The sequence below is a fragment of the Squalius cephalus genome (assembly GCF_949319135.1).
Source record: "Squalius cephalus genome assembly, chromosome: 9".
NCBI classification, from domain to species: Eukaryota; Metazoa; Chordata; class Actinopteri; order Cypriniformes; family Leuciscidae; genus Squalius; species Squalius cephalus.
In genome coordinates, this window is record NC_137130.1 from 41,245,958 (window position 1) to 41,272,118 (window position 26,161).

Here is a 26,161-nt window from a genome sequence, read left to right on the forward strand (position 1 = left end):
AATACACACACACACACACACACACACACACACACACACACACACGTTTCCAACAATATATAATATAATGAACACCAGGTTTGTTGTGCCTTGTAAGCATAGGCTATGCGCAGTGCTGCATAAAATAATAATAACAATAACCTATAGCAGCATATAAATCTTCCAAAAGATTTTAGTAACAACTACGCTAGAGAAAAATATATTGATTATCATATGTTACTTCAAATGTTTCCATTCGTTATGATGATATGAAATGAGATAATAGTAAAAACATGAAGCCTTTGTTTGGTGCGTTTTGCTTTACAAACGTGATCGTTTCAAACGCGATCGCGATACATTCAAAACCAGAGCTCGCTCCAAAATATTAAACATTATGGTTACCATATTATACATTTCTACGTTTGAGCAGATATCCACAAACACAGTAACAGTAAACACGGGTCCAAATATTATAATATTCACCATATATCTAGCAACAGTTCAACTGCCAACATGACATCATGACTTTGCGTAAACATACACGCCACTTTCAAGTCAAGTGGCGTGTTATCTATATGCATTTTGAGCTATCCGCGTGTATGTCCACGGCGTCATCTTCCGCGTGTATGTCTACGCCGTATAGGGTGACCACCTGCTAATAAGCCCAAGGGGGGACAAGGGGTATGTGTCTGAGGGACAATGTGGGACACTGCCTGGCGCGGCGGTGCCGTGGGGTGGGGCCCCCACCCCACGCGCAGACTCACTGATAGTGGTTTACCCATTTCTAGCACATACCACCTTACATGGTATATTAATAATGCCCTATTCCCCTAAACATGAGTAATTGCTGATGTATGCTCATGAATAGGCCAACCAATGTGTATTTTTTTTCTAAATAAAGATTCATAATATTTTGAACATTCAATGAATTGACAGATGTACTTCCACTTAAGATTTACTATTTAATTTTATTTATTTTTCATTACAATTTATTCAGTTTAAATAAATTATAATATAAAATTATAGGATTAAAAGGAATTGTAGTTGCTCAACACCGCAGGAACAGTAAAAAAAAGTATTAAAAAAAAATATACGATTGACATCGTATTCCCCTCCATGTCCGATTGAGAAAGACGTTTTGCAAAGGTCACAAAAAGCCCTCTCGGTATCCCCCTCAACACCTTTCAGCCACAAATATTCATTTTCCCAGTCTTTCTTTTACCCACACCTTCTCTTTTTAATTGATGATGGCGGTGCCTCTCAGACTCAGTCTCTTTCTCAAATTTTTCGAATTGGAAAGCGCGCATCTAAAAGTCCCTTCCCAGTGTGTCTGGTATGCGCGTGCGTGCGTTGTCATGACAACAACGAAAAAGTTGACAACAACCTAGTCAGCAGTTCAACTGAGGGGTGGGTGTGGCAACAATAGCGTGCTGAAATGTCAAGTAATGTTTGTTTGTTTGCTTGGGGCTCGAGGATATAGAGCGACCAACTTTTTTTTGAGCAAGCATAGATTATGCGTGACACGGTCTCAATTTGCGGGACGCATGAATTGGGCTTCAAACGCTGTGCGCGCACGCGCTACGCGGGACGGGTGGTCACCCTAACGCCGTAAATGTCTGAGTGATTCCGCGTGTATGTGTACGCTGTTAAATGTCAGAGCGAAACGAAGCAAAATGTATATCTACATCTGGGGAGCGATATTTTTTTTCCTAGGATGGTAGGGGAAGACTCATAAATGGTATTGACCCCAGTGACGGGTAGGTTTAGGGACGGGGTTGGGGTTGGGGTAGGTCATATATTTATATATACAGTAATGTAACGTTAAGTCAACGGCGTTGATAAACACGCTGAAAAGCGATTATGCGTGTTGATAGCACGCCAAAAATGGAAATACGAATTGGCGTGTCATACATACGCCATTTCATGAGATCAGTCTGCAACTGCAATGTGAAGTTTATGCAACAATAACATGAACTAATAATTAAGAATTTCTTACCTTACATCTTTGTTGTCTTCAAATCGCGTTCTTCTTCTTCTGAGGTAATTCCAATGTAAGCTCACGGCAGTGTTGTAGTCGAGACCAGCTCACTCGAGTCCGAGTCGAGACCGAGACCAGAGAGGGTCGAGTCCGAGTCGAGACCGAGACCAGAGAGGGTCGAGTCCGAGTCGAGACCGAGACCAAAGAGAGTCGAGTCCGAGTCCGAGTCCGAGTCGAGACCGAGACCAAAGAGAGTCGAGTCCGAGTCGAGACCGAGACCAAAGAGAGTCGAGTCCGAGTCGAGTCGAGACCGAGACCAGAGAGGTTGGATAACCTAAGGTTGGGTCTAAAAAACCAGACCTAAAGATATCTTCAAGAATATGTAAAATATTTGGTGGTAACAATAAAATTGGCACCATACTCAAACAGTAAATCAAATATACCATGGAATCATGTACACTGTAATGGTAAAAAGGCCACATAGTAGGTGGTGTGTAAAGGTCATTTTATTACAATTATTACTTACAATTATTACAATCAGTAAGTGCTCTTGTCCACATTACAATACAAATAATAGAGAGAAATATGTAAGGGATAATGTATAGCGAGGTGAAATCAGCCTGAATCAGCCTGAAGGGGTTGTATTCATAACAACCGCCTCGCTATACATTATCCCGCTTATTACATGGCTACCTACCAAATAAATCAATAATTTGACACAAAATATTGATTTAAAAAGGAGCTTATTGATTTAAAAACTATTACATTGCTTCCAACTGCGTCCATAGCAACGCTCTGTTTTTCATGGCAACGGTGTGTTATTATACTTCGCAGCGGACTGTTATCAAGAAATATCAAGAAATAACAGCGTTTACGCGCGTCCGGGGCGTTTAGCGCGGCGCAGTGGACGCGAATTCGACTCAGTCGCGCGTCCTACTGCACACGAATTCTGTGTGGCTCTTATATGCAAACTGAATTATGGATGATAAGGCAGACATTTTCAATACATAGTTGAGCTAGAGGCTCCACATCACATCTGACCAGGCTCCTGCTGCATTTGCGTGGCGCGAACGTTAGTCTCAAGTCATGCGCAGTTTGCGCACAAGAAAGTCAGCAATCATTGGACGTTTCAATCAAACAACAATTTAAAGAAATATTAACATACAGTAACAATCATGAAATATTTTGAATGGGACTCGAGTGGACTCGGGAATAAGTCCGAGTCCTAATATGTTCGAGTACGAGTCAATTCCGAGTCAAAATGCACACGAGTCAACGACAAGACCGAGACCATTAAAATATGGTCTCGAGACCGAGTCCGAGACCGAGTCCGAGTCTCGAGTACACAACACTGGCTCACGGCACGTCTTTCAAACTTGACGAAAAGCAGAGACTTGTGAAGTTTGTTGGTGCTTTGTTTTTGAGGTAATGAGCGCGTTCGCGTTCCATGTGGAGATTTGCATGTGAATGTCTTTTGTGCGCGTGGGCGTGGTCAAATAAAAAATAATTAGCAAGCTCGTGAGAAGCTGGACATCTTGTTGGTTTTATACAAATTACTTAAACAGAGAATATTTGTTTTCAGTTTGAATCCGATCATTTAAAAGTACACACTTAAATGTTTATAAAGGTATATGGCTCATAAATGTGTGACAAGTATTCGCTGAGTTTTGTTTCAGTTTATAGACGTGCTCAAGAAAAAAAAGTTCACCGTGACGGAGAGGCAGAAAGCACACCCTGTTTATTTTCTTTATTTTACAAAAGCACAATGTTTTGATTCGATTGTAAGTGGACACATACAAAAGTAGAAATATCACAGATTCTTTTTTTCATATTTCTTTTTTCTGTATGACCATAAATGACGGAGAAATTTAAGTTTATTGTACTACTATGTGAAGAAAATCCAGCAAATTGCCGACCTCAGAGGGTTAATAAACCTTTGTGAGCATTCTACCTGTCTGTGTCCTGCCATTTCATGACAACAACCAATATGAGAGCAAAAAAAAAGAATGAATATGCATCAGTTGGGCATCATTTCAATGTTAAGAAACAACTTATTTATATAATTTGTAAAAGTACCATATCAATGCTTAGAAACGTTGCTATTTAAGTTGAGTGTGTACGTTTTGGGAAGGAGCAAAATGTTCAGAAATGGCCCTGGTCTCATTGTAGACTTGAGTAGATTCGCTCAGGAAAAGCAGTTCAAAATCTATGAGGAGATTGAACATTATTTATAACTTTTGAGCAGTTAGTGACACTGAAATCCACAAGGACTCTTAGGACACGATCCCAAAGTCAGGTTTTGTGTGGTTTCAGTATGTTGAAGCATTGCTAATATACAGACTTCATGTTTAGGGTCTTCATGGTCAAATTCATCAACGTGTTAAAGGCAAACAATTATGAAAATACGGTCAATTCTGTCAAGTTTGAAGATCATCTGATCCAACTTTGATGAACATTTCTCAAATTGCTACCATGAAGTTCACTGATTTCACCATTATATAAGAAATCAGAAGGAAAAATGAGGTAAAAAAGTTTAAATGTGAGTGAAGATGATCAGATGAGAGTCTGACTGATGATTATATAATAACCGAACACACAGATCAACACTTAAGTCAGCGGCTCATTCTGCTCTCATGAAATGTTTCTCTGAGAGTCTCTTGCTCAAGTCCACAATGATCCTGTTCTTCTGGATCTCTGTTACCTGCAGGAAATGTATGTGATCCTGTGTGTGTGAAAGCTGCTCCAGCTCAGCGTCTCTCCTCCTCAGATCATTGATCTCCTGCTCCAGTCGCTCCAGTCGTTCTTCAGCTCGACTCACTGCAGTCTTTTCCTGATCTCTGATCCGCTGTGTCGCCTCAGAGCGGCTTCTCTCAATGGAGCGGATGAGCTCAGTGAAGATCCTCTCACTGTCCTCCACTGCTGTGTGTGCAGAGCGCTGTTAGGACACACATCACAATCACACAGTGAGCTTCAGTGAGTCCTGACTGAGACTTCTCAAACTTCTCTTCTTCTCCAGACTCACCTTATGAGCCTCTACAGCCTCTCTCAGCTGCTGAAGATCTTTCTCTCTCTGCTGGATCCTCTGCTGGAACGATCTCTGCGTCTCCTTCAGCTGATTCTGCAGCACAAACCAATAACACAGATGGCACTTTATACTGTCACTATATCATCATGTGAAGAGTTGAATCCAGTAACAGTAGAATTAATAACCAATGGCTGGAGGTTCAAACTCCTGAAGGGATGATTGATCAGTTACCACTAGGGGTGTGACGAGACACTTATCTCACGAGACACGAGATTGGGTTTACGAGACGAGATGAGATTTTTGCGCAATATTTCATAGAAATCCTCAATGACAAAATTCATGACTGGAAAAATAGTCTGCAGGTTCATTTTGAAATGTTTTAACTAATAATCTTCTAATGCAGGGGTTTTCAAAGTGTGTGTGTGTGTGTGTGGAGAGTGGTAAAATTATAACCTAATAATTAGTTTAAATTAATAAATTAAAAAAGTTAAATTGTCATTATTCTAACACTGCAGGTCTTGATGCTTGATGGAAGTTGTGTCAAAAGGGAGGCCCACTGTCTTAGACTTTGAAAACCCCTGTTCTAATGAATGTACTTTCAGTTCTACTTTATCCATCCATCCATCCATCCATCCATTTTCTTCCGCTTATCCGGGGCCGGGTCGCGGGGGCAGCAGTCTAAGCAGGGATGCCCAGACTTCCCTCTCCCTAGACACTTCCTCCAGCTCTTCCGGGGGGACACCGAGGCGTTCCCAGGCCGGTAGGACATGCCCGGAACACCTTCCCGGGAAGGCGTCCAGGAGGCATCCGAAAAAGATGCCCGAGCCACCTCAGCTGGCCCCTCTCGATGTGGAGGAGCAGCGGCTCTACTCTGAGCACCTCCCGAGTGGCTGAGCTTCTCACCCTATCTCTAAGGGATCGCCCAGCCACCCTGCGGAGAAAGCTCATTTCGGCCGCCTGTATCCGGGATCTTGTCCTTTCGGTCATGACCCACAGCTCATGACCATAGGTGAGGGTAGGAACGTAGATTGACCGGTAAATCGAGAGCTTCACCTTGCGGCTCAGCTCCTTCTTCACCATGACAGACCGGTACAGCGACCACATTACTGCAGAAGCTGCACCGATCCGTCTGTCAATCTCCCGTTCCATCCTTCCCTCACTCGGGAACAAGACCCCAATATACTTGAACTCCTCCACTTGAGGCAGGAACTCTCCACCAACCTGAAGCGGGCAAACCACCCTTTTCCGACTGAGAACCATGGCCTCGGATTTGGAGGTGCTGATTCTCATCCCAGCCGCTTCACACTCGGCTGCAAACCGTCCCAGTGCATGCTGAAGGTCCTGGTCTGATGGGGCCAGCACGACAACATCATCCGCAAAGAGCAGAGATGAAATCGTGTGGTCCCCAAACCTGACCCCCTCCGGCCCCTGGCTGCGCCTAGAAATTCTCTCCATAAAAATTATGAACAGAACCGGCGACAAAGGGCAGCCCTGCCGGAGTCCAACATGCACCGGGAACAAGTCTGACTTACTGCCGGCAATGCGAACCAAGCTCCTGCTCCGGTCATACAGGGACCGGGTAGCAAAGTGCCCCGAACCCCATACTCCTCAGAGCACCCTCCACAAGATGCTGCGAGGGACACAGTCGAATGCCTTCTCCAAATCCACAAAGCACATGTGGATTGGTTGGGCAAACTCCCATGAACCCTCCAGCACCCTGTAGAGGGTATAGAGCTGGTCCAGTGTTCCACGACCGGGACAAAATCCACACTGTTCCTCCTGAATCCGAGGTTCTACCATCGGCCGGATTCTCCTCTCCAGTACCCTGGAATAGACTTTCCCAGGGAGGCTGAGAAGTGTGATCCCCCTATAGTTGGAGCACACCCTCCGGTCCCCCTTTTTAAAAAGAGGGACCACCACCCCGGTCTGCCAGTCCAAAGGTACTGTCCCCGACCGCCACGCGATGCTGCAGAGGCGTGTCAGCCAAGACAGCCCCACAACATCCAGAGACTTGAGGTACTCAGGGCGGATCTCATCCACCCCCGGTGCCTTGCCACCGAGGAGTTTCTTGACTACCTTGGTGACTTCAGCTTGGGTGATGGACGAGTCCGCCTCCGAGCCCTCAGCCTCTGCTTCCTCAATGGAAGACGTGACGGTGGGATTGAGGAGATCCTCGAAGTATTCCTTCCACCGTCCAACAACATCCCCAGTTGAGGTCAACAGCTCCCCACCTCTACTGTAAACAGCATTGGTAGGGCACTGCTTCCCTTTCCTGAGGTGCCGGACGGTTTGCCAGAATCTCTTCGAGGCCGACCGATAGTCCTTCTCCATGGCCTCACCGAACTCCTCCCAGGCCCGAGTTTTTGCCTCCCCAACCACCCGGGCTGCAGTCCGCTTGGCCCGTCGATACCCGTCAGCTGCCTCAGGAGTCCCACAAGCCAGCCAGGCCAGATAGGACTCCTTCTTCAGCTTGATGGCATCCCTTACTTCCGGTGTCCACCACCGGGTTCGGGGATTGCCGCCTCGACAGTCACCAGAGACCTTACGGCCACAGCTCCGAGTGGCCGCGTTGACAATGGAGGTGGAGAACATGGTCCACTCGGACTCAAAATCTCCAGACTCCCTCGGGATCTGGTCGAAGCTCTGTCGGAGGTGGGAGTTGAAGATCTTTCTGACAGGGGATTCGGCCAAAGGTTCCCAACAGACCCTCACAGTACGTTTGGGTCTGCCGAGTCTGTCCAGCTTCCTCCCCCGCCATCGGATCCAACTCACCACCAGGTGGTGATCAGTTGACAGCTCCGCCCCTCTCTTCACCCGAGTGTCCAAGACATACGGCCGGAGGTCAGATGAAACAACCACAAAGTCGATCATCGACCTCCGGCCTAGGGTGTCCTGGTGCCATGTGCACTGATCGACACCCTTATGCTTGAACATGGTGTTTGTTATGGACAAGCTGTAACTTGCACAGAAGTCCAATAACAGAACACCACTCGGGTTCAGATCAGGGGGGCCGTTCCTCCCAATCACGCCCCTCCAGGTGTCACTGTCGCTGCCCACGTGGGCGTTGAAGTCCCCCAGTAGAACGACGGAGTCCCCAGTCTGAGCCAGGCCCGTCGCCAAGGGGGGGCATTGGGGGGCAGTGCCCCCCCAAATGACTTATTGTGCCCCCCTAAATGTAACGCACTGTACAATACAGTAAAATTACTTTGATTGTTCGATCCTAAATATCTGCGACTGTAGTCATTTATTCTTTCTATCCAAATTGTTTCAGCAGAACTTGGCTCACAGGAACAGTAATCTCTACAACGGTAACACTAGAAATGCATAACACATTATCTTCAGAAATGATTCAGAAAATTCATTATTCAACGCATTATTACACAGAACGTAACTTGAAATATAATTATATTCATAAATGACTGTTAAAACATCCCAAAAACAGCGCCCAAACATTGCAAAGACCTACCTCATTAATTATTCAAATACAACAGCCAATGGCAAGTCTCCAGCAGCAGACCTTTCAAAATGTTATTTTTGTGTTAGTAGTTTTATTTATTCAAATTACAATATGCAGTTGTGTGTAAGTATATATATATATATATATATATATATATATATATATATATATATATATATAAATGCAATTCATTTAGTTAAGCATACAGTATTGTTATAGGCTACGTAATTCCTTTGCGCAGCTGCGCATTGCATGCGATCTCAGAATCAAATTTTGCCGGTTTTGTACAGCAAAGCTATGGATATAAGAAAGTGGTTTAAAGATTCGTCGTTAACAAAGACGACTTTGACCAACAACAACGTGTGTGGAGACGAGTCGACTCTGGAGCTAATGAGATGGTAGGAATGGAGAATTTGTCTAATGAGACACAAGTTCACAGCGTAGACAGAGCAGCGGGTGTAATTATGAATGGGCCTACTACTAGTGACGTGATCGCCGTCGCTGTGGCTGTGACAGGGCCAAAGCTGCAGGCCATTGATGATCTTGGAAATGAAGGACCGAATCAGATCATTTTACAGCGATAGCCTGCTCGCTTGTATAATAATAAAAATCGCTCCTTTGTGTCTTCATGGTATCAGACCAGTAATTATATACGTTACGTTGATTGTGCCTGTTACTCAAGAAAGCCACTAGATGGCACTGTGTTGTGTATGTGACGAAAAATGAAAAAAATAAAATAAAAAAAATAGGCTACTAGCTAAATGTGGAAATGTTAAGAGAAAATAAACGGTGAAGTATTTTATTTGAATAATTGAACAAAACAAGACTATTGTGGTCTATTTTAGTTATAGCCTAATATGGGTTGTTGTTTTGGTCTGTCTCAGATCATTAAAAAAAGTGTGCCCCCCTATGAAAATTAAATGCCCCCCCATTTGGTTTGTTCTGGCGACGGCCCTGGTCTGAGCACTTTCCAGCACCCCTCCCAGAGACTCCAAGAAGGCCGGGTACTCTGCACTGCCGTTTGGCCCGTAGGCACAAACGACAGTGAGAGACCTATCCCCGACCCGAAGGCGCAGGGAAACGACCCTCTCGTTCACCGGGGTGAACTCCAACACATGGCGGCTGAGCTGGGGGGCTATAAGCAAACCCACACCAGCCCGCCGCCTCTCACCATGGGCAACTCCAGAGTGGTGAAGAGTCCATCCTCGCTCGAGGAGTGTGGTTCCAGAGCCCAAGCCGTGCGTGGAGGTGATCCCGACTATCTCTAGTCGGAATCTCTGAACCTCACGCACAATCTCAGGCTCCTTCCCCGCCAGAGAGGTGACGTTCCATGTCCCTAGAGCTAGATTCTGCGTCCAGGAATCGGGTTGTCTAGGCCCCCGCCTTCTACTTACTTTTTTTTTTCCTTCACCTTCTACCGTTCTACTTTATGAGTATGAATTATCAAATGCATTGAAAGACAACAATATACAAGCACTTTAAAAGGTTCTGCCACAAACTCAACTGACTGGCTTTTCTCCTGTATGATTTCACATGAGTCTCTTCAGACCTTACTGTACATGAATTATGAGCTTCCAGAACTTCTGATTGAGGCTGTGACCTCATAATTGAACTCCTTTCCACAAATTGAACATAGAAATAAAAACAGTATAAATAAGAAAACTAAATGGTAACACTTTATAATAACGTTCAGTTGTAAGTCATTTATATGTGGTTGGTTAATGATGAACTAATCATTTACAGAACCATTCATAAATGATTAGCAAGTGATATACTAACATTGTATGTATGTTTTGTAAATTCCGTTACAAGTCATTTACTACTGATTAGTAAATGATTAATTAATTATTTACGAAACATGATTATGCATTCATAAATGATTAATAAGTGATATATTAATTATTGTATGTATGTTTAGTAGATTCAGTTAGAAGCCATTTACAATTGATTAGTAAATGATTAACTAATCATATACAAAACATGAAAATGCGTTTCATAAATGTTTAATAAATAATGTATTTTTTATATGTATGTATGTATGTAGCAATTAGAGGGTGCAGAAAGTGTTGTAAATGCCTTGAATACATGTACAGATCATTTGTAACATATTTACGAGTGATGAATAGTTTACACTTTAGATTAGGGGATGCAGAAAGTGTTGTAAATGATTTATTCATGCGTTTACACATCTATAACAGGTGTTGAACACTGTAGTGTGTGGTGTAGTGTAAGTGCTGACTGGTGAGGGTATAGACAGCTGTCTTCTGTAGTGTAGTGTAGTGTAGTGTGTACTGCAGTGTAAGTGCTGACTGGTGAGGGTATAGACAGCTGTATTCTGTAGTGTGTAGTGTAGTGTGTACTGCAGTGTAAGTGCTGACTGGTGAGGGTATAGACAGCTGTCTTCTGTAGTGTAGTGTGTAGTGTAGTGTAGTGTGCACTGCAGTGTAAGTGCTGACTGGTGAGGGTATAGACAGCTATCTTCTAGTGTGTAGTGTAGTGTAGTGTAGTGTGTACTGCAGTGTAAGTGCTGACTGGTGAGGGTATAGACAGCTGTCTTCTGTAGTGTGTAGTGTAGTGTGCAGTGTGTACGGCAGTGTAAGTGCTGACTGGTGAGGGTATAGACAGCTGTCTTCTGTAGTGTGTAGTGTAGTGTAGTGTGTACTGCAGTGTAAGTGCTGACTGGTGAGGGTATAGACAGCTGTCTTCTGTAGTGTAGTGTGTAGTGTAGTGTAGTGTGCACTGCAGTGTAAGTGCTGACTGGTGAGGGTATAGACAGCTGTCTTCTGTAGTGTGTAGTGTAGTGTAGTGTAGTGTAGTGTGTACTGCAGTGTAAGTGCTGACTGGTGAGGGTATAGACAGCTGTCTTCTGTAGTGTAGTGTGTAGTGTAGTGTAGTGTGCACTGCAGTGTAAGTGCTGACTGGTGAGGGTATAGACAGCTGTCTTCTGTAGTGTGTAGTGTAGTGTAGTGTGCAGTGTGTAGTGCAGTGTAAGTGCTGACTGGTGAGGGTATAGACAGCTGTCTTCTGTAGTGTGCAGTGTAGTGTGCACTGCAGTGTAAGTGCTGACTGGTGAGGGTAGAGACAGCTGTCTTCAGTAGTGTGTAGTGTAGTGTGTAGTGTGTACTGCAGTGTAAGTTCTGACTGGTGAGGGTATATACAGCTGTCTTCTGTAGTGTGTAGTGTAGTGTGTAGTGTAGTGTAGTGTGTAGTGTGTACTGCAGTGTAAGTGCTGACTGGTGAGGGTATAGACAGCTGTCTTCTGTAGTGTGTAGTGTAGTGTGTACTGCAGTGTAAGTGCTGACTGGTGAGGGTATAGACAGCTGTCTTCTGTAGTATGTAGTGTAGTGTGCAGTGTGTACTGCAGTGTAAGTGCTGACTGGTGAGGGTATAGACAGCTGTCTTCTGTAGTGTGTAGTGTAGTGTGCACTGCAATGTAAGTGCTGACTGGTGAGGGTATAGACAGCTGTCTTCTGTAGTGTGTAGTGTAGTGTGCACTGCAATGTAAGTGCTGACTGGTGAGGGTATAGACAGCTGTCTTCTGTAGTGTGTAGTGTAGTGTGCACTGCAGTGTAAGTGCTGACTGGTGAGGGTATAGACAGCTGTCTTCTGTAGTGTGTAGTGTAGTGTGTAGTGTGCACTGCAGTGTAAGTGCTGACTGGTGAGGGTATATACAGCTTTCTTCTGTAGTGTGTAGTGTAGTGTGTAGTGTGCACTGCAGTGTAAGTGCTGACTGGTGAGGGTATAGACAGCTGTCTTCTGTAGTGTGTAGTGTAGTGTGTAGTGTGCACTGCAGTGTAAGTGCTGACTGGTGAGGGTATATACAGTTTTCTTCTGTAGTGTGTAGTGTAGTGTGTACTGCAGTGTAAGTGCTGACTGGTGAGGGTATATACAGCTGTCTTCTGTAGTGTGTAGTGTAGTGTAGTGTAGTGTGTAGTGTAGTGTGTACTACAGTGCTGACTGGTGAGGGTATAGACAGCTGTCTTCTCTGAAACACATGGAGTATTTAACCACTGTGCTCCTGATGTGAGCAAAACATACAAAATAAATGTAACATAATTTATTAAACATTTATGAAACGCATAGTCATGTTTTGTAAATGATTAGTTCATCATTAACTAACCACTTATAAATGACTTACAACTGAACATTATTATAAAGTGTTACCAAATAAATAATAGTTCCCTAATGCCCCTGCGTGATTTGCATCTGAAGCACATGTGTCAATTAGTCCAATAGCAAGAGTGAACATCACGTGAGGGTGACATCACAACCAGGAAAGGATAAAAGCACATCCGGTCTGACCGGCGTTAGCTTCTGTGCCTCAGCAAGCGCTCTGTATTCAATACTGTCTGTCATATTTAATGTTGTCTGTCCCGATATAGTGCAGCTCAATATATATATATATATATATATATATATATATATATATATATATAAATATATATACACATATAATGGCGACCAAACAATCATTTAAGTTGTGTGCTTCTCCCTGCCTTTGTTATCTCACGGTTGGGGATACACACAAACTTGTGTGATGTGTTTGGGAGCAGAGCATGCTCTTTGTGAGAGGCTGCCGCTTCGCACGCTCCGCTCTCGTCTGTCACTCTTTGAGGAGGGTGTTCAGGTGAGCGTTCCCTGCAGTTCAGGCCCTGATCGTGGGGTTCGCAAATGGATCTCATAGAGGAGTTTGAGAAGAGCCCGACCTATCTCAGCCTTACCCGTGGGATCCAGTGCTCTCTCTCCAGCGCCGGAAGACCGCACTGCGGTGTCTCCGCCCTGGAGGAGAGACAGTTCTGAGGAACTGGATGTGTTGAGCATCGAAACGGGGGAAGAGGAATCTTCAGCTCTTTCCCCAGCATACGAGCAGCTGGTGGAGGTACTATCTCACGCTGTGTCTAGGGCTGGATTTACACTGCAGGTCTTGATGCCCAATTCCGAATTGCTGACTATATCCAATTTTTTTGACGACCCGCTTACATCATCTTTTAAAAGTGACCCGTATCCGATATTTGCATTCACACGATACACTGCCAAAACAACCCAATGTAGACATTCTGACCCGGAAAATGAAGTATAACAGCTTGATATGCAATGGATGCAGAAGCAGATAAAATGATTATAGTGATGCGCAGATCGCGGTTATATCCGCGGGGGCTCTGTGGATAATCCGCGGATCGGGCGGGTCAAGTAATAAAAATAACATTCTGTTTAATTTTGGGTGGGTCGCGGGTGGATATGATAAATCATTATTAACGAAAATATCAACTACATTCTCTAAAATATGAGCATGTTCCATTCCAGTTTAAGTTTCAAGGGAGTAAAGCCTGTTTATGCCATTAAGAAAATGAAATTCTGTCAAATAAAGTTTGTTTTAAAGAAATGGTCATTTAAAAGCAGCGCTCATTAATCAGTGTATTATGTTACCATTAGAGATGCGCGCATCAACCATCGCAGAGTCAGTTTCTTTTTGCCATCGAGTTTCGCTCTCAACAGATGCTTCCCTCACTGGCTGGGGAGCGGTAATGGAAGGCTGCTCAGCTCAGAGTCTGTGGAGGAGTCATCATCTTTGAATGACTGGGAATTGAGTGAATTGAAGCTAACACCGGTCAGACCGGATGTGCTTTTACCCTTTCCTGGTCATGACGTCACCTGCTCGTGACGTTCACTCTCGCCATTGGACTAGTTGATACATGTGCTTCAGAAGCAATCACGCAGGGGCATTCCCAAAGCTTCATCAACGCAGCGTCTCGTTCCCATCTCAGGGAACTAGGGTTACAACCGTAACCCGAGACATTTTTTCATAGTCTTATTAAGTGCAAACAATCAGTGCAAGTGCAACCATAATAAAAGTACTCTCTCATTATTCAAAGTGAAACTAGACACCAGAGCTAAGAAGTGGTTACATCTCTTTGATATTGGGAGACAGGCTATTGTATGCAGCCTAATTTGCGCGCATCAGGGAGCTCGCGTATTACTTTCTCTTTCAAATTTGTGATCGCGTATACTCCGTGTAAAGGGAGCAGTTCAAATGGAGTCAGATTATTAAACAGAAACTCTTTGCGTCTGTCACTGCATTTAACTTGTGTAACCGAATGAATGAGATGATTGACATTAGTGAGCACCTATCAGCAGGGAATCCCTCCTATTTAAGAGCTGGTTGGCTGTAGCCTGGGATGCGTCACGTTCGACTCCGCCTCCTTCCATTGTTTACAGTTGCTGTAGGTATGTGCATTAGCATATAGCAACTTCTGTTTTTAGTTTCTTGTATGTACGGGACTAATTATTAGTGTTGTGGTTAGCCTGTCTTTCTTCTCCGGTTTCCCTCGGCTTGTCGCGGTGGGTGCACTTGCTGGCTGCTCGCCGCCGTTTCTAGGCATAGGCAAACTAGGCGGTCGCCTAGGGCGCAAACAGCTGGGGGGCGCCAGTGAGAGCCCCACCACACCAAGAGATTTTTTTTCTCGCCCAAGCAAATGTGGAAGAAAAATCCTTCTTTTTTTACATGTCCGATAATGGAGCGTATATTTGCACTAAGTGCCTGTCTTTTTGGCAAAAAGACGCCCACCACTAAATATCTACAGTGGCATAGGTCATAAGGCGTGACGTGCTTGAAAGTAGCCTTTGATGCGTTCGACCCGAGTTCGAATTCGCTCCTTTTGCCGAACTCACTCTTCTCCCTTTTCCCAACACATGAGATGTAAAATTTATAGCCTAACATAAAGGTCTCTAGCGTTATATTTTGTCAACGAACTAAAATCGTGATATGGCTTTGTGCCTTTATAAAACAGCACAAGACTTTAATTATATAACATTAGGCATTCTGTTTGTGCTGCGTGATTTAGAGAAAAGTGCGCACTTTGCTCATACGATCAGCATGGTGATCTGGTGTTTTTCTCCAAAATAAAAGCTCAAGGGTTTATTTCTTGCAAGTGAAGAAATTAGGACAAAAGTATTGTAATTTTCCTATACTAGTAGGCTATTTGAAATATTCATTTTAATTTATACAGTAGGCCTACATATTATTGGCTATATGGATTTTACATCATAGGAATACTTATATAAATCATAAATACCAGTGATGATGTAATGTAGACTGAGACTCTATATCATAACTAAGATGTTTGAGCCCTTTAGTGTCCAGGTACAAGTCAATGTTTTTTCTTTGTTCAATGTGCACAGTTAATGGATTGAAGCTCTTAATTTTTAGCTCTCAAAGTGCACCAGATTGATGCATTCATTTAACCTTAAAATGTGAAAAAATGTCATGCCCCCGAAACCCCCTAGAGGGACAGAGGTCCACCCAACATAGTTTCACAAAATCCTATGGGAGAGAACGATCATTTATTAACTTTACTCCAGCATAGTGCAACAAAGTCCTTTTAAGTGAGTAAAACTGTTTACTCAATAGGAATCTTGCCTAGGGTGCCAAAAAGGCTAGAAACGGCCCTGTGTGAACTGTTGGTGGAAAGCGTATTGTTTGTTTTCATTCAGGGGTTTAGGATCGGCTGATGGTTTTGAGTTATGTGCAGTGTCCCTGTAGTCCAGCTGAACAGCGGATTGCATGATTTTGAGTATCCGTGCCTGTGAAAGGACAAGCACATTGTGCGAATGCATCGCCTACTTCCGGTAAGTGTTATTGTGCATATAACTGTAGTTGCGAGCTGAAAATTTAGCAATTGAGGCATAAATCTTAGTGTTTGTATTTGGCTTAGGATTTTCCTTCTCGTCCGGGCGATTTGTTTCCTGCTGGTGCTATAAAAAGCTATTATAGCCCCGTCGATTCTTTGCTGCCGGATTAAGAGAGCATCGTATTTTCCTGCTCTGCTGTCGCTACCGTGTGCAATACAAACTTGTTGCCATCTGTGAGAAGATTGTCACCCCACTGATGAAGGGGATCGTTGGTGTCTGGTTTTATTGATGATTTGTTGATTTAATGTTTCTTTGTTTACTGAACTTTTGAGGCTGACGCTTATTAGTGTCAAAAACGGAACACCAAACTATCTGCTTGTGAGCCATTGCGGGAATTGAGTTATTTGTTTATTTATGGTCTTTGTTTACACATTTGTATGCTATTTGTGATTGTCTACTAATTGTGATTACTATCTGCTCATGACTGTACCCTAAACATCATCCAACTGGGCTTTATTGGTTTGGTTATTAATTTTTTTTTTCTGTGATTTTCCTTTCAGGTGCTGAGGTTCCACGGGTGGAGGATTTCTTGTGGTGGTGGTGGTGGTGCTTTCCCCGAACGTTTGCCGTGACACTTTTGAAGTCTTTGCTGTGTGTGTGAGTGTGCTTTCGGTGAAGTTTAGTGATCCTTCCTCCCGTGGTTTACTTCAGCCCTGTTAGTCTGTGCCTTTTTGTTGTGTCTTTGTAACCAGTGTATTAGTACAGAAAAGGTGTGTGTGTGTGTGTATTCAAATGTGTGTTTTTGTTTACTTGAATGTGTTTGTAACTCAAAACCTGGCCAGTATAGCTCCTGATTGCCTTTTTTAAAATGTGATTATCTTTCTGCTTTAAAATAAACTTGTATTAATAAAAATTTTGTACATTTTCATATCCACGTCTCTGAATCGAACCTGAGTGACCTAGTAATAATAACTTGAGTGTTGTCCATATTTCCCGGGGCGAAATTCCCTGGGTGGCGTAGTCGAAATTCTTTCTACCTGTAATACCGCCCTTTCGCCACACTTGCATTATCTTGACAGAGATATATTTTGTTAAACAATGGGTGAATATTTTCCATTATTTTATGTTGCTTCATTAAAGCCTGTTTTACAAAAGTTTGTGTTGATTCATTTTTACGTTTAATTTCTGTTATGTTAAAAATGTTTGTCAAAGTTCAATGCAGAGCACAAATACGCTCCAAATCCACTTGCAGCTTCTGTTCACTTCTGTGACGTCTGCAGTGTGAATGATGTTTCCTGATCATATGGTGCCAGTATAAATAGTGTCAACATTATTTCATCAGTGTGTAGTTTCATACCTGTTTCTCTGTCCTCTGTGCTGCAGCTGATACAGTGTCGTGGTTTTTATGATCGTCCATCGTACACAGCACACATATAAACTTCTGGTCAGTGCGACAGAAAACCTCAAGGAGTTTATCATGTGTTTGGCAGATCATCTCCTGCAGTCGTCCAGTGGCATCAGTCACTTTATGTGGCTTACGGGAGTGAAATTCTTCATGACGGTCAAAGTGAGTTTGACAGTAAGACTCCAGACACAGCAGACAGGACTTGACGGCTTTGTGTTTTCTTCCAGTACAGACGTCACACTGCACATCTCCAGCTCCAGCGTAACAGTCAGCAGGAAGTTTAGTCTTCTTCAGTTTCTCCACCAGTTCAGCCAGCATGGTGTTTTTAGCTAAAGCAGGTCTTGGCCTGAAGGTCTGTCTGCACTGAGGGCAGCTGTAGACTCTCATCTGATCCTCCTGATCCCAGCAGCCTGTAATACAGATCTTACAGTAACTGTGTCCACAGGAAGTGGTCACTGGATCCTTCAGGAGATCCAGACACACTGGACACAGGAACTCATTCTGATCCACTGAAATTCTGGCTTCTGCCATTTTACAGCATGAGACACACAAACACACAACAGCTCAACTACACTTCAGTTTCTCTTTCACAAACTCTTCCTGCTTCCTGGTTCTGTGTTTGAGTGACGTGTGCAAAACAGGTTTATCTACAAGTCTGTAAAGCAGATTCCTCATTCCTGGTCCTGGACAGCCTTATTCCTGTAGAGTTCAGTTTCAACCGTACTCCCACACACCTGGATGTTATTTTAAATGCAAAAAACTTTCTTAGTTAATTCAGGTTTGTTTGTCTCAGACAGTCACTCAACACACTCAAAAAGTTACTGAGAATCAGGAAGACTGCATACTAATGACTACACGGCATTAAAAGTGTGTCCAGTTCCAGAGGTGAAAAGTAAGTAATTATAAATACTTCAGTTACACTACTAGTACACTAGTACATTTACCAATTTTTCTACTTTCTTGAGTATAATTAAATGGTGATACTTTTACTTTTACTTGAGTTGAATAAAAATAAAGTATTCAACTTCGCTACATTTATATTTCACCAATAGTACAGATGGAGCAACAGGGCGAGCTGGAGCTTTTCAAACTACTGGGGTGAAGCCCTGCGCTTGAGCTTCAGCCAATAATAGACAGATCTGATGCGCTTCAGTCAGTTACAGACAGGTCTGAAGCGCTTCAGCCAATAACAGACAGATCTGAAGCGCTTCAGCCAATAACAGACAGATCTGAAGCGCTTCAGCCAATAACAGACAGGTCTGAAGCGCTTCAGCCAATAACAGACAGATCTGAAGCGCTTCAGCCAATAATAGACAGGTCTGAAGCGCTTCAGCCAATAATAGACAGATCTGAAGTGCTTCAGCCAATAACAGACAGATCTGAAGCGATTCAGCCAATAACAGACAGATCTGAAGCGCTTCAGCCAATAACAGACCGATCTGAAGCGCTTCAGCCAATAATAGACAGATCTGAAGCGCTTCAGCCAATAACAGACCGATCTGAAGCGCTTCAGCCAATAACAGACAGATCTGAAGCGCTTCAGCCAATAACAGACAGGTCTGAAGCGCTTCAGCCAATAACAGACAGATCTGAAGCGCTTCAGCCAATAATAGACAGGTCTGAAGCGCTTCAGCCAATAATAGACAGATCTGAAGTGCTTCAGCCAATAACAGACAGATCTGAAGTGCTTCAGCCAATAACAGACAGATCTGAAGCGCTTCAGCCAATAACAGACCGATCTGAAGCGCTTCAGCCAATAATAGACAGATCTGAAGTGCTTCAGCCAATAACAGACAGATCTGAAGCGCTTCAGCCAATAATAGACAAGTCTGAAGCGCTTCAGCCAATAATAGACAGATCTGAAGTGCCTCAGCCAATAACAGACAGATCTGAAATGCTTTAGCCAATAATAGACAGATCTGAAGCCCTTCAGCTAATAATAGACAGATCTGAAGTGCTTCAGCCAATAACAGACAGGTCTGAAGCGCTTCAGCCAATAACAGACAGATCTGTAGCGCTTCAGCCAATAACAGACAGGTCTGAAGCGCTTCAGCCAATAACAGACAGGTCTGTAGTGCTTCAGCCAATAACAGACAGGTCTGAAGCGCTTCAGCCAATAATAGACAGACCTGAAGCCCTTCAGCCAATAACAGACAGATCTGAAGTGCTTCAGCCAATAATAGACAGGTCTGAAGCGCTTCAGCCAATAATAGACAGACCTGAAGCCCTTCAGCCAATAACAGACAGATCTGAAGTGCTTCAGCCAATAATAGACAGGTCTGAAGCGCTTTAGCCAATAACAGACAGATCTGTAGTGCTTCAGCCAATAACAGACAGGTCTGAAGCGCTTCAGCCAATAACAGACAGATCTGAAGCGCTTCAGCCAATAACTGACAGGTCTGAAGCACTTCAGTCAATAACAGACAGATCTGGGGCCTCATTTATAAAGCTTGCGTACGCACAAAACGGGGCTGAAAACATGCGTACGCCAGTTCCTGCGCAAAAGGTGGGATTTATAAAGAGAAACTTGACGGGAAAATTTGCGCACCTGCACGCAAACTCTGACCCATGCGTACGAACGTTTTGGAGATGGAGCACTTTGGCGACACCGATGGTGAGCTGGAGTTAAATGTATTTTTGGTCACTTTTATACAGAAAATCTAAAGAAAATTAAACATATACCGAAAGATTATACAAATAAAATTTCAATCACCAAGCCTGTCACTTGAAGCAAATATCCATTCCTTCTTCAATGTCCGCGGCAGCGAGCGTGTTGAACCGTTTAGTGAAACTGACGCAAATAACAGTTTAAATAAAATACTTCTGATATAAACATTTATATTAAATATGCCATTCAAATTAATGGAGTTAAACACTTAAACATCAAATCATTACTGAAGTTACAATTTTTTTTTTTAATTCAATCATTTAATAGAAATATTTGTTGTGGATGCGATTGTTTTTGAGCACTTTTCCTGTGGCGTGCTTTAATGTTTTAACCACAGAGATAATTGCTTATCATGATAATACCAGATTGTCTGAGAAAATAGTTTCGTGCAAATAATGCCCAAGGCCTATCTGTTTCCATTAAAAATATAAATCAATTAAAAATACAATTCGGCAAGTGGAAAAGATTGAGAAAAACTTTCTCTGAAATGTATTTTACACTATTTTATAGGCTATTCAAAAACAAGGCAAGGATAGACAACTAATTGATTTGTATTAATGTAATGTTTCTTGTACCGTTTATATCATTTGCATATGATTATTCATCCACGTGATAACGTTTAAGTTATCACGTGGATGAATAATCATATGCAAATGATATGTAGATGAGGATCTGCATAGTAAAACTAGGCGTTGTAAGCTCCATATATGGTTATTTCGGGTGGAGACGCATGTACGCACAATCTTCCGCTGACTGGGATTTATAAAGTGAATTCTGCGCAGGTTCTGGCGTACGCACGGTTTTATAAGTCTGAATATTTTTTTGCGTACGCCATTTTTGGCTTTCGGGCGCACGTACACTTTTAGTAAGGTTCCTACGCACAGTTTTATAAATGAGGCCCCTGAAGCGCTTCAGCCAATAATAGACAGATCTGAAGTGCTTCAGCCAATAACAGACAGGTCTGAAGCGCTTCAGCCAATAACAGACAGATCTGTAGTGCTTCAGCCAATAACAGACAGGTCTGAAGCACTTCAGCCAATAACAGACAGGTCTGAAGCGCTTCAGCCAATAACAGACAGATCTGAAGCGCTTCAGCCAACAATAGACAGATCTGAAGTGCTTCAGCCAATAACAGACAGGTCTGAAGCGCTTCAGCCAATAACAGACAGATCTGAAATGCTTTAGCCAATAATAGACAGATCTGAAGCGCTTCAGCCAATAATAGACAGATCTGAAGTGCCTCAGCCAATAACAGACAAGTCTGAAGCGCCTCAGCCAATAACAGACAGGGCTGCGTTCAGCCCCGACAAAACGTTGCACAACGTTAGTAGCTATATAAGGCACCTTGTGTCAAAAATGATTTATGACCCTTGATTTATGACTTTTATGACATGTGTTTATGACCGGATGTTTGTACACATGGGGGTTTTATGAGCACCTGTTTGTTGACCTTTGACTGTGTGTGTGTTTCCGGAATTTTTATGGTTGTGTGTTTATGATTGTAATCTGGTTGGTGTGAGAGGAATGTTTTTTCAGGAGGGGTGTTTTTATTATGAATAATATTCACAGAAGTCCGAAATTATGGATTTTCAGATTTCGCAGCCGCGTCCATAATGTCTGCGAATGAAAACGAAAAATGGGTTGTGTGAAATAGCATTGAGGAAATTAAAAAAGCATATAACAGGTATGTGAAATAAGATGTTAATATTATTAAGTATTCTAAAGTAAGTTTTAAACGTTTTGAACTTTCTATAATGAGGAGATAATTTATGCGTCTCTCTGGCTAAAGCATTTCCTTAATTCTTTCTGATCAGATGAAATGTTACTAATGTTTTCCAGATTCAACAAAATAACCAATATGAAATATATGAAAGAATATGAGATTTATTTTATAAATATTTGTTTTAAATGCTTAAACAGCGCTAGGTGAAGTTGGATGCTTTAAGTTCTGTGTGCTTTGGCAGTCAGGTTCGCAGCGCTTCGTCGGTTTGAGCTGGAGAGCTCGCGGTGATCTGAACGGAATGGAGAGTGTGCTGTAGGAATGCCCAAATGCGCCGTTCTGAAGACCGTATCATAACCCTGTAAACTCGGCGATCCATTGATTTTCAGTGTGGAGATGTGTTCGCAGCCGCTCGCTGTACAAGACTAACATAATTCCACATCCACCCCCGGTGTGCGACTGTTCAGGTATCAAACATTGTTCAAGACAATTAAAAGATAGGACGGACACTATTTATTTTTTACAAGGAAAAGATTACGTTTCCCACGAACAGACAATCTTCTATCTCGTCGGCATCCGGGCTAGACTGCTATCTATAGACGTGATAATAAAATTTGAATGATCATTAACTAACGTCATTGTATTAGAGCGCGACGGGGTTCTGACTGTCCACTGTCTGTAGCCTAAGACAATGATGATTCTATTCATTTCAAATAAACATCCTCTCGACTATTCATGCCTACAATGTCTCAGTCACGCTGTCGGCAGATGGTCAAAAGAATTAAAAAATAATTATTACATTTCGTTCTAATTATATTTATTATACTTTTATTTAGTAAACAAATCTGTTGTTTTTATTTATTTTAAGAAAATCCGCAAATATAGTAGCCTATAGTAAATTTAACCATTGGATAAAAATAAAAGATAAATGATTGCAATATATTGCTCAACAATCAGAGCCATTATTTCGTTATGCTGTAATAGCCTAGCTTATAATTTTTTATCCATATTATAGTCAACATTTTTTATGAACTTATTTGATGATAGGTTTAAATGTTTCAGTTAAATAATCAGAATCTAATCCAATATTTGTATATAGCCCTACGCTATTAAAAGTTTAAACTAAAATACATTTATACACAGATCGGTTAGTAGGCTACTCGCTAAACAAGAATTCCATTGTTTGCAACATGCTAAGTGCATAATGTTTGGATTTAAAATAATGATAAAAAATAAAAAAATAATAAAATTTTACGCATGAAATAAAACATACATTATAACTTTTATTTATCTATGGCTAGTATGATATATTTTTATCGATGTATTAAAACGAAACCAGACTCCGCCCCTACTCCGCCCATCTCTCTGTCCACAGCGGTCTAAAAGGTATTTAAAAGACGGCCGTCGCACGGTCCCTCATTCGAAACTAAAATTCGCTGCCGTTTTTCATATCCTCGAGGCAATCTTCAAACATGGAAGGTAAGGACTATTTCTTTTATACTTTAAGCGTGGTTTTTCTCAGTAATTAATTTATTTGTAAAAATAGTAGAGCTATGATTCAAACGATTGATGTTGTTTTAATCATTATTATTATTGGAAGACTCGGACTAGAATAAGCTTTGCGTGTAATTCAGTTATGAAAATGTGTGATTAAGATTATGGTTCGTTAGTCTTTCAGATGGTTGTACAGATAATTTATTATGTGTTTATAAATGATTTTCATTACTATGTAATTTTAATATATATTTATTTTTACACACATGGTTATTTTGGGTAATCTTACTAAAAAATGGCTGTGGGGTGGGGTGCTGTTGCTTTTTACCCTTTGCCTTCGTATGACTTGACTTTGTTAAGAGTTTAAGTGTTTGATTTCGATGTAACATATAATGGTTTGTTATATTTGAAAGTAATATTTGTTTGCAGTTATTACGTGTTAGTTATATTTGAAAGTAGGTCTAATATTTGTTTGCAGTTATTATATGTTTATAATGCCTTTTCATAACTACGTAATTTTGATATTTATATTTTAAACAAATTGCTATTTTGGCTATCAAAGTTTATGAAGCTATATTGTTTGTTGTCCCATGCGGTGGCTTTCGTTTGAGTAGGCCTTGTTATGAGTTTTTTGTGTTTGATTCGGCGTATGTTAATACGAGTTCTCTGATTTTAAAAAGAACTACGAATATTGCAATGTCTTCATGCTATGATCTACGCACTTTTGGTCCGGACTGCAGTGGTATTCCTTTCATAGTATGTTTTGGTGTGATGGCATTTGTGTTTGATTTGTTAGTCTTTTCAGAACCCCCATGTTCAAACCGCGATATCATGCGTAACCGTATGTGTTTTCATGGTAGCCTATTTGCTATGTAGTGTTTCACAATATGTTTTCAAAATGCGTGTGTGTGCGTGTGTGTGTGTGTGTGTGTGTGTGTGTGTGTGTGTGTGTGTGTGTGTGTGTGTGTGTGTGAGAGTGAGTGAGTATGATTGCTATGTTAATCGACCGATGAGTTTACATGTTTGGTTATGAGAAAGGATGTAGGCAGGGGCTGCTGCTGCTCCGGGAGTGTCGTTTATTTTTATCTGTCCAAATGTACAATATTCATAGAATATAAAATTTGCAAATGTTTATTTAAATAGGTCTTTTATGCTCTAGAATCGAACATTGAGCTGCTTGCTTTTCAATCCATCGACAACCGTAAGTATATATTTTCTATTCTTATACACATATAAATATTGTCATAAATATACAATTTAATTTGACTTTTTCATGTATAACTATCATTTATTTATGTACATCATTTATAAACGTTATAATATCATATATTTTATCTTGTCCATTTTCTATGCACATCTCTATGAAATGCTATGATGCTATTATTATAATTCCATTCTGTATAAATTTAGGATTAACTGTATGATTTTCATTGCATTTATTTTATGTAAACTATGTTTTGCTATAGTGTATGGAATGTGTTATAATTAAATCTAGTCTCAATCTAAATAATTGTGCAAAGTTAAATTTACAAATCTACCATTTTGTCTTAGTGACAGCCACGCCAGAGAATATCGTAGACGTCTCGAACGCAGGTAAAATCGCGCTATCGCTCTGTTAGTCATATGAAACGTTAGTGTTTGACATTTGCCAAATATTTCTTCTACTTTTTTTTCATCTTTTCACAGATCTGTTACAGTGGATCACCCCTAACTGTTTTGTGGATTTGACACAGAAAGAACCTGAAGAAGACCCCACAGCTACCAGTCATCCCGCTAGAATCAATACCCCTTTTTCTACGGTTTCACCAAGTTCTGATGATCGGCTTATAAGAGTTGTAGATCTGATTGATCTTACGACAGACTCCAAAGAACTGCCAGGCCCGAGTTTTCGTGAACCATCTCGAAAACGGCGAATCGTAGCACCCGAGACTGAACAAAATAATGGTAAATCTGACATTTTATTATTATATTTCATTTAATTTGATTATGAGATCTGTTTTGTTATTCTAATCATACTTTCAATTATACATTGCTGTGATATACTTTATGTATTAGTATTTAATTTGAGTTTTATCATCTCTCATTTTTCACAGATGTGCAAGTAGTAGACAGTACTACTGATTTAGCTGACACTCCGAATGTCCTCGACATCTCAACAACAGGTAAGAGCGTACTATCATGATATACCGTAAGAATATATTTGTTTTGACAGTTGTTAAATATACTACCGTCTTTTGTCTTTTCACAGGTTTGTTGCAGATGCCTATACTGTCAGAATGTATCGATTTGACGCAAGAAAACGCTGAAACACAAACCCCTGCTAGAGCCGGTACACCTTTTTCCAACGCGTCGTTGTGTTCTGACGATCAGCTTATGAGATGTGCAGATCTGATTGATCTTACGACGGACTCAGACAATCAACCAGGACCGAGTTTTAGCGTCCCGCCCAGAAAACGTCGAAATGTGTCATACTCTACGCAAATCGTAGCACCCAAGACCAATCAAAATTATGGTAAATACTACATTTATTATTATTAATATGCTTCATTTAATTTGCTAATGAGATCTGCTATGATATTCTAATCATAGCCATGATATACTTTCTACAATAGTATTTAATTTGTGTTTTGTCATCTCTCAATCTTTACAGATGAGCAAGTAGACAGTACAGATGATTTGACGGCGTGGACCGAAACACAGCAGGATCGATGGGATCAAGTCTCGTGGTCAAATGATGCTTACGACGAAGATGTTGTGAGAGCCAGACAATCACCGTATCCTTTTCACGACCTGACGTCTGCTGAAG

General features: G+C 41.7%; 1 protein-coding gene across 1 annotated transcript in view; it reads right to left on the minus strand.

Moving 5' to 3' along the window:
* LOC307164955 (tripartite motif-containing protein 16-like) overlaps positions 1-18,090 on the minus strand; it is a 44,080-nt gene extending 25,990 nt beyond the window's left edge. The window contains exons 1-3 of the mRNA XM_079882191.1: positions 17,426-18,090; positions 4,980-5,075; positions 4,659-4,892 (exon numbers count right to left, since the gene is read on the minus strand). Of these exons, the coding sequence (XP_079738317.1) occupies positions 4,659-4,892; positions 4,980-5,075; positions 17,426-18,004 (909 nt within the window). The 5' untranslated portion in view covers positions 18,005-18,090. The remainder of the gene's footprint in view (positions 1-4,658; positions 4,893-4,979; positions 5,076-17,425) is intronic.
* Between the last annotated feature and the right edge of the window lie 8,071 nt (positions 18,091-26,161).